Raw genomic sequence first — 12989 nt, 5'->3', positions numbered from 1 at the left:
CTAATGTTGAACACCCAAGTAAATTAGTTTAGCTACCTTTTTTTTTTTTACATAAATATACTTCATTCGTCCCAACTTAAGACCTCATAAAATAATACAACTTTATACTTCTACAACACCTTAATTTAAAATAATTAAGGGTATTTAGCGAGTCGACTTCTCCGACTTGCACCCACTCCATGTTAATTTTTTCAATTTAGAGAAAAGCCTTTTGTTGCAGGAACAGAGTAGGAAAAAAAAACTTTGCACGGCCAATGACAAAAAGTGCATTCATGTGTAAGTGCAAGCGGAATGGGGGAGACAGTGCCTCCTCCCTGTTTGTCTCTGTCTGTCCTGCATAATATTACGAAAAGGGGGGGGGGGGTTGAGAATTCGGTCTTCGATCAAAACTCGTTAACGTGACCTTTTCTCTGCTCCATCGTCGAACCAATTAAGCGTGAAGCAGTCGAGAGCAGAGACAACACAATCTTCCGAGAGAAAGAGCGCAACTTGCAAGCAATTAAAACATTTCCCAGCTTTCGCCCCTTTTCCGTGTTTGGGGAAAAATTGTTCTTCTCGTCTTGACGTCCCCTCACATTTTCCGCGGCTCATAAATATTAGATTTTTATGAAGCACGACGCGACGACTGCTCACAGCTGGGGCCCAACACGTAAAAAAGCAGTCAAAGACAATCGCCACTGGAAAACTGCGGGGGCAAAACTCTATATAAAGGCGGAAGGATGTATGTATGTAATTTCTTAACTATGTTATCTAAGTTATGATTCATCATTTATGCCAAAAGTACGTCCGATATATATTTGGCAAAGAGCTGATTTTGAAACAAAAGGGCAGAATTGATGTAAGGCTCAAATAAAACATAAAATCATTGCAATAAATTATTGTTTATTTTTTAAAAGAGTGTTTTCTGTTTTCTTTAATTTAATATTTTTTCATTGAACTGCTTGAAAGAAAACATTTAAATTCATAAAAACAAACATCCATAGAGAGCACATTTTTTTTGCAATTTTATCATTTTTTTTATCATTTCAATAATTAATTCATTAAATTATTTATTTAATTCCCAATTCCAGGTTTTTTTTGTTGTGTGTGCTTGCAGTGAGATTGCAGCAGATATACTAATATACCAATTGACCTATCAAAATCTTAATTTAATTATTCGCCACACGAACAAAGCTTTCAGAAGTTGGAATAGATGGGGAGTTCGAGTTAAAAAGAGCCAAATCCGCAGCATTTGCTATTCACATCCCCGGTCTCAGTCGTATTCGCATTGCAGTTTGAAAAGCAAATGTAGAAGTTTTTTTTCTCCTAAAAACTGAACATCACTTCCATGATTGAGATAATATTCCAGTCGGTAGTTTTAAGTGAAAGTACGAAAAGTATATTCCTATCTGGACTTTCCTTCCCTCTTTCTTTATTAATAATTTTTGCACATTCATGATACATACATTGAGGACATCCTGTGCGCTGGCCCTTTTTCACTGATTTTGCGATTTTCGCCATTTTCACTGGGATTATTGCAGTCCACTCACTGATTCTTATAAGATCATCAAAGGTTCATTGCCATGGCAGTACCGCCTAGGGGTTCAGTTTTGGTTTAGGGTTCGGGGTTGGGGGTTGAACTCGGCATAGAGCCCTTGAAAACAAAAACATATACGGCTATGTATCTGGGAGGGGGAGTCGGTTGGATTTGTAGAGGGAAAACCGGTTTCGGGGTTCGCAGAGGGTGGAAGGACCGCTGATCGCGAGCGATAACTAATACACGGCGAAGGGTTGGTTTCCTTTTTAGCTTCGGTTCTTGGCCCTTTCGCTGGGTTTCTTTGGAACACTTCAGACACTTCACCAGAAATATGCAAAAAACGTTTTGGTCCGGCACAGCAAAAAATAAAATAAAGAATTCAAACTTTCAACTTGTTAACCGGCGCGGTTTTTCAAATAATCGGCGACCGAACATCGAAGTGAACGACTCGAGCTGCCAACAAGAACTGAAACCGAAACTGAAACTGAACTCGAGTAAAGTGGAATGACTGCGGGAAATGCTCGGGGAAATTCTGCTGCTAGCGCTGGCAGAGGGAAATTCGCCGAGGGAAGTTCCAGCGATGCGTGAGTGTTTTATTTTTGGGGTGGCTTCGAACGGGAGCAGTTCACCTTTGCATCCCACATCCTATATACCACATACCATATCCCATATCCCACGGATGCTGATCTTTTGGCTATGCCAGATACAAATCATGGAGGGTCAATGGATTTCCATTAGGTGGATTGTGCATTTTGCAGTTATTTAGCAGTAATTAAATCAAATATAAATGGATATCCCTGAACACCCATAAATTGCAATTAATAGTCGACAATAATACCTTAAATAATACATATAAATACATAAAAATAAACTTTATTTACTTTTCATATTGGAAGTTTTATTTCCTATCTGTAAATGAGCCCTTGGAACCACGAAGTGTGGAAGATCCTTCCGTCAACTGTTGTTTCCCTTACATGACTCACAATGTCAATGACTCCCCGAAAAAATAACGAGAAAATAGCGCTCCAGCTGGAGACGGATGTCAGTCGGGTGAAAGTGCGTGTCATGTGGAGTCCAGCCCAAAGGGAATCCTTGACGGAAAGGGGGTTTAGTGGGAAAAATGGGATCTGGGGGCAGGTGCTAGTTACTTGTCAGATTATTTGTATATACGGGTATGCTTGCTGCTCAACTGAAGTTGAACAGCAGCGACGGCGCCAGGCGATTTATCTTTGTACCGCAACTTTTTCATTGCCCAAATTTGTTTCGTTGCTTCTTTTTGCACATAATAAATGTAACATGTTGCTTTGGCTCTTTGGCTGATTGTTTGCGGTTGGTGTTAACAATTTGCCTGATTAAAGGCCGGCTATAACAGCAATCGCACACAAAAGGGGAGACCGATGAGTCAGTGGCATTGTCATCCATCAGACAACCCAAGCAGCCGGGGCTATGAATATATGGATGTATAGAACCTCCAGACTGGATGGCGGCCAACCAAAGAAGACACTTTCGACTCCCCGACTATCGCTCTCAGAGTAGCGCAATTCGGTTCCAAAAGAACTGAATTATGGTTTGGGTTCATTTTCAAAAGAGTTTCATCAAGTTATGGTTTTGAATTCAGATGAGTTTAATTTTTGTTAATTTTTTTTGACAAAAACTGATAAAGTAGTTTTCACAAAAATAGACTATTGAATTTAAGCTAATGCCCAAACATATTTGGAATTCATACTTTTTGTATTGGCCTTCATTGCCTTTCTTTAAGTTTATAATTTAGCTTTATCATTTTAGCATTGTCAGAGCATAACAAGTTCTTAGAGCTATCGAAGTAAAATTGGTTAATATAATATAAATTTATAAATTAACTACATAGGGATTTTAACCAATTTTGTAACACCTCCTCCCGTGGGTTGGATGACCCAATGCATCCGTGAGATGCTTGATGGATACAAAAGCATCTTATGGATAGCTATCACATCATTCACAGCCGCGAGTCGCCGGCGGAGTCGAGACTTCTCCGCCCTATTTTTATAAATATTTATGCGGCCTGCGACTCATGTCTTTTGACTCGTGCGTGGCTCCATCGGCGGCACAAGAAGTAGCTGTATGTTGGCTGCAGAAGCCACAGTCCGCCAAATGATGTCGTCTACTTGCTGATGAGTTTAAAATAAAGAAAACAGCCGGCGGCGGCTACCAAACTCAGAAACCACTTAAACCGAGAGAGAAAAAATCCCAGGAAAACCATAATGGGACTATGCGACCAAAAGATTATCTAAGCGTTTTTCAACAAATACCTAGTCCTAAATCCCATTTGTACTTAATTATTTCATTTATCATTTATTTCATATATCATAAATAATATAGCTATAATAGCGAAGTTTAATTATTGATCATAAGGTGTGATAAGAATTACGAAAGAATTGTATAAAACATTAAGCTTAATGAAAATAAATGATAATGAAAGATAAGCTAGAAGCTGATTCCTAGAGATGTAGTAAACAATATACTCCGTGTAATCACCATTTGCTGGGTATTAAAAAAAAACGAGTAATATAAGGAGAGCAAATTCGAGGCAGCGCATAAAACGCATTACATTTTTCAAATGCACATCAGCAGGGCAAGTTGGGGGCTTTGGTGATGGGGCATTGGATCGGGGATCGGGGACTGGGGACTGCGGACTGGTGAAGGCACCGGCATGGAGTGTGAGCGAAGTGCGGAGGCTTCGAGCGAAAGTGGCAATCGTCGGGGACCCAGACAGCCACCAAGACGATGGCGACTCGCCTGCACTCCGATGACGGATGCATGCATCATTAATTCAACTGAAACAATGTTCAACAACTAAATAGCAACACAAGCGGGGGACAGGGGAGCAAGGGGTGCGAGGGTGGGGACAGAGGTCCGCCAACGCTTTACTTCCATAATCGAAGAGCTCTCTCCAAAAGGCAAAATGGGTGAAATGGATAATACGACTGAGAGAATACCCTTAATAAATCTAAAATATTTACTTTTTAAACAGATAATTTTTAAGAAAGTTTTCGCGTTTAGGGGTATTACATATTACATAATTACATCATTTCTCATTAGATTTCTTTTTGTTAATTAAAACTGTAACACATCTATACATGCAGAGGATATTTGTGGGTTCAGTTTGGCCAGATATCTGTCATTATTGGCGAATGTAATTAACAATGTGACCCCCTAGCAATTCAGCGTCGTAAGCGGATCTGTGCATCCGTGTATCTGTGTTTCTGTATCTGGCGCATCTAATCAATGTTTACCCCGAGATAAATGAGCAGTCAGTGCAGGAAGCTTCGCAGCTGATCCACGTGCCAAGAACCCGAACCAAAACCTCTTCTCCAAGCGTCTCGGAGCAATCAATCAAGTGCTCTTTGTATGCATCATCCTCGTGGATGCGAATGTATCTCACGGATGCCAGGCACATTAATTGAAACTGCAGCATTTGCAGCGTAGGGAATGGAAATCCGAGTCGAAATCGAAATGGGAATAGAAATGGTCATCATTCATCATGCAAACAACAATCAAAGAGATGACGACGGACGGGTCCAGTGATAAGTGGCTCTAAAGGAAAAATTCAATCAACAGGCTGACCCACTTCCCGATTGGCACTTTGCCATAACAACAAAAAGGTTAAAAGTGCAAACGCGCAATACTTGGATAACAAGCAGTGGCACAGGGAGTATCATGGAATCGAAGCCCCTCCGATTCTAAAATGCGTTATGATATATGCACATAAATTAACAGTTCCCCATTCCATTTTTAAATTACCGGAGGCGACGCTCTAATTATAGCAAATTCGTTTAAAATTAATATAGATCTTGTCTAGAAGCGCGGGAGGGCGGTGCAAGTGATTTGGCCAAACGAAAGCAAAGCCTAACATATTCTAGAATGTTTAAAATGGCATAATTTATCTAATTTAGTCGGCAGTGATTTCTATTGCGGATCCCGATAATTTGAACGTATATCTTTGTAACAACTTTAATTTACTTGCTTGCAATCAAACAAGATAAATTACAGTGAAGATTTAGTTATTTTGTGTCTTTGTTTTCTATTTCGATAAGAATTTCAATAAGATTATTTAATTAGTGATCAAGAGTAAGATTTGTCAATAGTATTATCTTAGTGACTGAAATACTTTTTCTACTATGCTTCCCATTTTCGAGATATAAATAATCCAATGGTTTACATTTATTTTTTACGTGTTACATATTACGCTATCCATGACAGACAGATGTAATGAAACATTTTGTGGCAGAATGACCCTAACACTATTGATTCATGTTGGGTTCTAATGTGTTCTTTATGAAGACATTACCATAGATGTGGGGATATTTTTTGCTTAGTTTATTACAACTTGGATTGGTGTGGACATAAGGGGCCTGCACCCAGGATTTTAAGTAGATTGTATGTATGCACTATAAATATCTAGATGTCTTACCTTTTTCCTATAGTTATCCATTCATAAAGACTTTGTTTGTTGCTCGATAGGTTTTGCTGGTTGCAAAACTATAACTATTCCTTCAGTTCCGTTGATTCGTTGCTTTTGACTCTCACTCGGACTTTAATCGTTACTGCTACTGCTACCGATACCGTTAATTTAATCCATACCCTAGTAACAGATGCTGTTACTGTTACTTATAGTATCTTGTTGTTATTGCAGTCGTTGTTGTTGGTATTTTCTTTGTTTGTGAGGAAAGCAGACGCAACAGCGACGACGCTTTCCCGCAGGACTATTTCCCATCATTTTTTGGAGGAACCTGCAAATTTTCCTCAGGAGTTTTTTATATCTCCGATTCCGTTTTCGCCTTCTTCGTCTTGTTTTCCCCTGTTCATATGGGTTAACAGTTTTTTAGTGGCATTTCTAACTGTTGTTGCTGTTGGAGTTCTTCGTTTATTTAATGATTTGCCGACTTCCTTATTTTTTTTCTCTGTAACAATTTCTTTTTAATGCATTCTTTTGATGTTCTTTCCTCTTCCTCTTCTCCTCGGTTCCTTGTTGTTGCTGTTTTGTAAATGGACGTTTTGTTGTTGTTTGGCTTACTTTTGATATGTGTGTTTGTTTTGTTTTAATCGATGCTTGTTTAGTGGCCTATCTTCGTTGTTTTTGGTTATTTATTGTACGCGAGAGCTTAGTATATTTAACTTCCTGCTCTTATTGTATTTTGTCTGTCCTTTTTGGCTGTTGCTGCTTCTTCCCCATTTCGCTTTCCTTTGCTGCCTTTGCTTCCCGTCTTCTTTGGCAGTCAGCTGTGATTGACAGAGAGAGAGAAAGCGGGGAAAGAGAATTTTTCGCTCTCTTTGCGCAAACTCTTTGACGTTGGTGTTGTACAATGCAATAATATAATGTCCTATAATGGACGACGTTTATCAATTTGTCCTGTCATCGCCAGAATAAAATTGCACATAAACCGAAATAATGGAACTGTAATACGTATTTCCATTGGATTATAAATTTGAAGTCAAAGTGTTTTTACTATTAGCCACTTTTTACAGTTATGTATATGTATGTATGACATTGGGCGCGCGATTTTTACCGTTATTTTTCTTAACAAGCGATGACTCCAGCACTTTTTTACCAGGGGAAAACTTTAACTATCTGTAGCGCACCTTGGTGTATTATTCACACGAATGGTAGTATTTAATGTGGGCAAAAAAAAAACAAAACTTATTTCGACAGATCCGCGCAGCTACAAGTCTTCTTTTGCACAACTTTTACGCTCTGCCTTTTGTTACGCTGTTTCTTTTTGTTCCCATTCAGGTTTTGGTTTTTTTTTCGCCCATGTTGTTGTTTTTTCGGGGTTGTTTTCTCTCACTAACTCTCTCTTGCGGTTTCTCTCTCAGCTGTCAAGCTTTGCAACCCCTGGAATTCACAGTTTTACCAGCAGTGCAAAAAAAGAAAAACAGTTTGAGAGCAACTCAACCCAGCTTGTTGTTTTTGTTGTTTGTTTTGCTTGTCTTTCCGGCACTTTGCAACACTGCCACGTGCCATGTGCTCGCATTCCACACCCCTCTTTCATTGGGGTTTATTTGCACCACCAAACCCCCTTCGGAAATCCCTAATTGGCCGCGTTGAGGCATTCCAAAGTGTTCTCATGTTTATATTTCTGCTTTTTAATGCATAGTTAATGCGATAGGGGTCGAAAATCAGACGTTGGGGCCTGGGTTTGGAGCCCTTTTTTCAGTCAACACCCATTTGTCCTCGGGCGACAGCTTGTCCTGACTGGAGTACTAGGCAAACCAGTGGGTGGCAGTCTCACCTCTGACCTTGACTGGTTATGGGTTGCCAAAAAGTTTACCCAAGGGTGGGATTTCGCTTTTAAACGCACTCTAGATAAGGATTCCAGGATAACTTAATACAATCTATACAATAGACAACAATACTGTACATTTTGTATGTGATAATCCTATTTTTAGTATTTGCCTTATATAACCAAAGGATGTTTAAAGCTTCGATGATGAAAGATTCATTTTTAACGGACTTTAGGATAAGCCACACAGCTAAATTAGTTCTATACCAAGTAATAGATAGCGAATAAGACTCTTCTGAATTATCTTTAGTTTAACTGATAATTTTCATTGTTGATGTGGTAATAAAGAAGTAATTGATATCTTTACCTAAGATCTTTGACTAAATAATGAAGCTCCATTTGAAGCTCAATTCAGTTTCGCCCAATCGGGGTTTCTTAGAGAACACAATTCAGACTGTCAATCATAAAGAAATCTGAAAGCATGATTAGGTTCTTCATTGTTCCGTAAACCATAACCAATCTATTAATCATTTGGGGAAGTTCCATTTTGATCGCTTGCTGCCACCAAGAAGCCGCCCTCATAAACTTGCGTAATGTTCACAACTTTCCACCCACTTGGTCCAACAACGGCCCGTCGTAATAGTTCTAATGAGCTAACCCATTTTAAAGCCCTGCCACGACAAATTGAAGCATAAGTAATGAGGCTGTTAACGGTATGGTGTGGCCCCCAAAAAAAGCGAAGGGTTGCCGGCAAATTAAGAGGGGGCAAGGCAAACCAAGGCAGATGTGGGAAATCGTGTACATTTTGGGGTGGCTATTGCCGTTTTAGCCCGCCCTTTTAGCTAGTTAACATCCACGTGTTTGTACATGAATTTAATCTCGGCGCAAACAAAGTAACAAGAATTCAATTTGTCACAGTGGTTGGACCCGCTTCGTTCGGTTTCTGTTCCGGGTTTTGCACTACGGGTTTTGGCCTTCTCTCTCCGGGGAAGGGAACACAAAGCCAACCGGATCCGGGAATTCGGAGAGGTGGCCAAGGAACCAGGGCAAACATCGCCTGGCAACCGTAGCTTAGAGAGATAAACCCATGGCCAAGGGAATGGGTGCATCAAAAGCACTGGGAGAAATGCGTGAGTCAAGAATGTGTTAACTGATTGTAGGTGATTTTTTAACAAATCGTGTTTTCAATCGTGACTGATCCTATTGGATGTCATTTATAATGCCCCTTACAATTTTCAGCTTTTAGTTTTTCTTCAAGTTTAGCTTTGGAAGTGCCCAAATACTACCACTTTTTCTGGTCAGTGTAGCAGCAGAGTATTGAAAAGCGAGGGAGGTGGTGTAAATATTTGCATTTCGCTTGTTTTTTGGGGTGTTGCGTTAGGCAAAGCCAAAAGCCCCTGGGGACTTGTTAATGCAAACAATGCGCATTTGATATTGAAAGCATCGACGGAAGGAGCAGGGGCAGAATCAGGTACTCGGGAAGGGGCATGCCACAGCCTGTGTCCTCGGCCTGCTAGGGGTAGTTTGCAAAGGGGGCCAAAACGGAGTGTGGCAAAGCTCCGCTCCGCTTTCAGCCGCACGAACTCCAACGCAGGCCTGCATTAATGTGTACTTCCGGGGGAGCAATGGGTGCTACGAGGGGTACTGAACGGAGGTCTATTTATGTTTTGTGTTCCGAGCACACGCTGAACCACCCACCCCCCTCTTGCCTTCCACAGAAAATAAATGCACTCAAAAAAAAAGTAGAGTCAACATTTTTCATGAACCTTGTGGATTTAACAACCGCAACCGATTTTTTCGATATTTCAATGATGCAACCCCTTTCTTAATTTTCGGAAATTGGATTTGCTATAAAGTGACCTAAATCTTGTACTTCTAAGCCTACAACTTTTCTATCTGAAGTCCGATTTTAAAATGGTATATATTACAAAGCTTGTGGACAGATTTCCTATAAATCTGCATTAACAACTTCCTTTTTAATTTTGAGTAGATTTTTTTACTTTTCCATGAAGTCACCCCTTTCCAAATTTTCGAAAAATTGTCTTTTAAAAAAGTGACCTAAATCATGCACTTCTAAGCTCATAACTTTCTTATCTGAAGTCCGATCTAGTATTGCCTAACTCTGCATTCACACATTTATACTTAAATCAAATAATTTACAATTTTTCGCCAAGGTTATTATACGTCTAGTTTCAAAGATTTTCGTCGAGTGTCAGTCTGTCGTTTAAGCTGGTTTTTGGTCCGGTAAATGTTGTGGCCCACAGCTGTTGGTGTCCCCTGCCCAAGAAATAACCCAGTAGTAACAGTTACTCCACCCCTGCTTAAAAAACCATTGTCATTTAAATATCTGGACAAACCGCCTTTAAAGAGCCTTCCAAAGATGCGGCCTTTGTCTGGGATAATCTGGCTCTAATATCTGCTCACCCTTGTTTTAATTTCACCACCCATAAGGATATACGGATAAGAAGCACCAGTCATTTAATGGCTTACCTTATCTTCGGCTTCCTCGGCGCGTTCTTCCGCTTCGATGACGCGCTGTTCCAGCTCCGTTAGCTGCAAGTAGAAAGGAAAACCCAGGAACTTGGTTAGAACTTGGTTACTTAAACGGCGGAAATCATGTGAAAACAAGCGAGTGCCCGAGTCTGACAGTCAATATGCAGCCAGACATACGGCTTATTGTTTAAGGGGAAGGGAGGATCATTTATTTCTTATCTCAAGTGTTAATTACATGATTTCTACACGGCTAAACATTAACTAAAGGGGTTTTAATGGGAGTTTAGGGGTGTTTTTCATTGTTTTCACTTATTACCCCATTCAAAATATGGATTGTAAAATAAATTTGTATTTATTTTTGTCTCAAAAGTTTGTTACATACTTTCAAGTTAAGTCACGTTGAAGAAATATATTATATAAATGCTTTTATATATTTCTTTACCAGGTTTTATGTCTAGTATTAACTGCTGTTAAATTTTGTACATGTTACTAAAAAACAGCACAAATTGGAAAGTCTCTTCAATGTCTCAAGTGTCAATAGCATACTAAGCCAAAAATTAACTTAAATTATCTTTTCTGGGATTTTTGTAACTAGCTATGGTTTTTAATCGTTGCCCCACAAAAAAACCCTAAAAAAAATATATTTAAATATGGATTTATAACATAACTTACATTTTACTTACACAGCTGATACAACAACCCAATGTGTTCAGTTAGCTGGTACAAAAATCTACAAGTTATTCACCTTAGCGGAGACTCTCACCCTACTGAAAAGGACTTCCCAGTATTTCTTGATTTTGGTGTGGTGAATTGCGCTTGAATCGCCCACAGATGGCGCTGGTCGTGCCATTTGGAGGGATTCTTATATCTTTTGGGGAGGTTTCTTCATCCTCTTTCTGAAGACTCCCTCCTGAAAATCAACCAGCCCCTCTATTTGCACAGCCAATCCATCCATCAATGAATCAATCATGGGAAATGACACACAATTTGCGGTTAATAAGGATAATGCTCTCTGGCTAATACAATTCATGACGCTGGGATCTCAATGCCTGCACCTGCTATTATTATAATGTCGGAAACTGGGGCACTAATCCCGCGCTTTTTACTGCTCAATGGCCTGTCATTAACAAAGGTTAAAAGACGGTCTAGTCTCTTGAAGAGCCTTGGAATTCGTTTCCAATTAATCACCCAAGTGGCCTGAAGGACCGCGCAAAAAAGGAGGCAAAGTGGAGATGCAGGGGAGGCGTAAAAGAAGCTGGTTAAACGCCGCTAAGGATAATACTTGAACCGCATTCGAACTCTCGTCTATTTTGAATGCCTTAAGTGCATTAATTTCCGCTTTTTATGCCATTCAAGTGGCCACTCTGGGCGTGGCATTCAGTGATTGATGGCTGTTAAATTGTTGTGCGAAATATGAAAGGGACCCCTGTGCTTCCCCTTCCCCTTTTTGCCAAATCAATGATGAATGGAGTAGCGGAAGTGGCAGGATGCTTCCGAAGTGTCAGCTTGACTTGTCGGGAATGGAAACGTGGGTTTGATTTCATATCTCACTTTCAGTTACGTTGGACTTAGCCTTTGCTAAGCACTTTAGGAATTTAAAGGGGAATCGAACTGCGTTCCCCAAACAATCTTCGGAATAAATGCCATCATTGATGCTAATTTTAGTTCAATTTTGCTTAAAAACTAATTTTGAAATCAAAACGATCAACGAATAAACCTACTTTTAAGTTCACTTCATATATTATGGATGAACAAATGTATAAATAATAAAGATTTACAGTGCCTACTAAATTGAATAATCTATTTAATGGGCATTTACAACAAATGAACGAGCAGGCATTATCTCATGAGCCAGTGGTACCTGGCTGCGTCATCTCTTTGGCCAAAAACAGATGTGCGATTCTTAGGGAAATCAACATAAAACCGGAGAAAACTTCGGCTTAGTCGCCCAGAACAAAATGTGTTCCAATCTGGGCGACTTGTTCGCCTGCATCCGGGCACAGGGAGATTCGGATGCGGACACCACCAGCACCACCCACCAGCGGAGTAACGCGGACGTGGACGATGAGGCACTCGATCCTCGAAGCGATTTATTTAGGCGGCAGCAAAGGAAGGGTCACCGAAAGAGGGATGAGAAGTCCCCACGACAGGACGCATTTCCGGCTGCGTCTCCTTCGGCCGGGTGCCATCGACCCCCTTCGCGGAACTCACGGGTCTCCTACGAAGTTTTGGAACGCTACGATCAAATCTGTGGCGGTTCTCTCCAAGAGGAGCTCGGAGTTTCTAGATTAAGCAGACACATTCCCGATCAGTTCTAGGCGGAGATTATTATAAATCATTTTTTCCCCACAGCGGTGTTTATTTAAGTATAAACAGACAAACTTAAACAATTGGTTAAGGTCTCCAGTTAAATTAAAAGTTTACTTATTCAGAAATGCAAATCGAAAGTGTTTTTTCAAACGGTTTAAAAATACAGAAAGGTATCGTTTTTTTTTTAATATGAAACAATAAATATGGACAATAAACTAATACGATTTAAATTTGAAGGTAAAACTAAATTTTCAATCCATAACTACAAATAATAAATAATATCTTTATTTCACTTTGTCTATAGCTTAAGTTTCATGCGAAGACTGTCTAGCCTTTACTGAGTATAAAAAAACTTTAACTTTGTGTTGTTTCTTGTGAGGATGGGAAAATCCCGAGGGATGAGTATATTG

The 12989-nt window shown here is 39.9% G+C and overlaps 2 protein-coding genes across 12 annotated transcripts in view; one reads left to right on the top strand and one right to left on the bottom strand.

Annotated features, from left to right (window-relative positions):
- Positions 1 to 12989, bottom strand: part of LOC108049688 (uncharacterized protein CG43867) — a 103310-nt gene that overhangs the window by 15126 nt on the left and 75195 nt on the right. For 9 of the 11 annotated variants that reach the window (XM_017130948.2, XM_017130949.2, XM_017130950.2 and 6 more), the window contains one exon: positions 10267 to 10329. In XM_017130948.2, coding sequence (XP_016986437.1) covers positions 10267 to 10329 — 63 coding nt within the window. Of the gene's footprint in view, positions 1 to 1445; positions 1964 to 5966; positions 7252 to 10266; positions 10330 to 12989 lie in introns of those variants that run through there. The other 2 variants (XM_017130954.2, XM_017130956.2) reach the window with 2 other exon arrangements.
- On the top strand, positions 12228 to 12710 carry LOC108049693. Its single transcript, XM_017130961.2, has one exon. The coding sequence runs from the start codon at positions 12228 to 12230 to the stop codon at positions 12585 to 12587; it is 360 nt and encodes a 119-aa protein (XP_016986450.1). The 3' UTR covers positions 12588 to 12710.

Source organism: Drosophila rhopaloa, unplaced genomic scaffold (assembly GCF_018152115.1).
Source record: "Drosophila rhopaloa isolate 14029-0021.01 unplaced genomic scaffold, ASM1815211v1 contig_3, whole genome shotgun sequence".
Taxonomy (NCBI): domain Eukaryota; kingdom Metazoa; phylum Arthropoda; class Insecta; order Diptera; family Drosophilidae; genus Drosophila; species Drosophila rhopaloa.
The sequence above is the reverse complement of the archived record's forward strand: the minus strand, read 5'-3'. Positions and strand labels throughout refer to the sequence as shown.

Bases quoted from the DNA above. Each gene is read 5' to 3' on its own strand.
- LOC108049693 (XM_017130961.2), top strand. From the start codon at position 12,228: ATGTGTTCCAATCTGGGCGACTTGTTCGCCTGCATCCGGGCACAGGGA.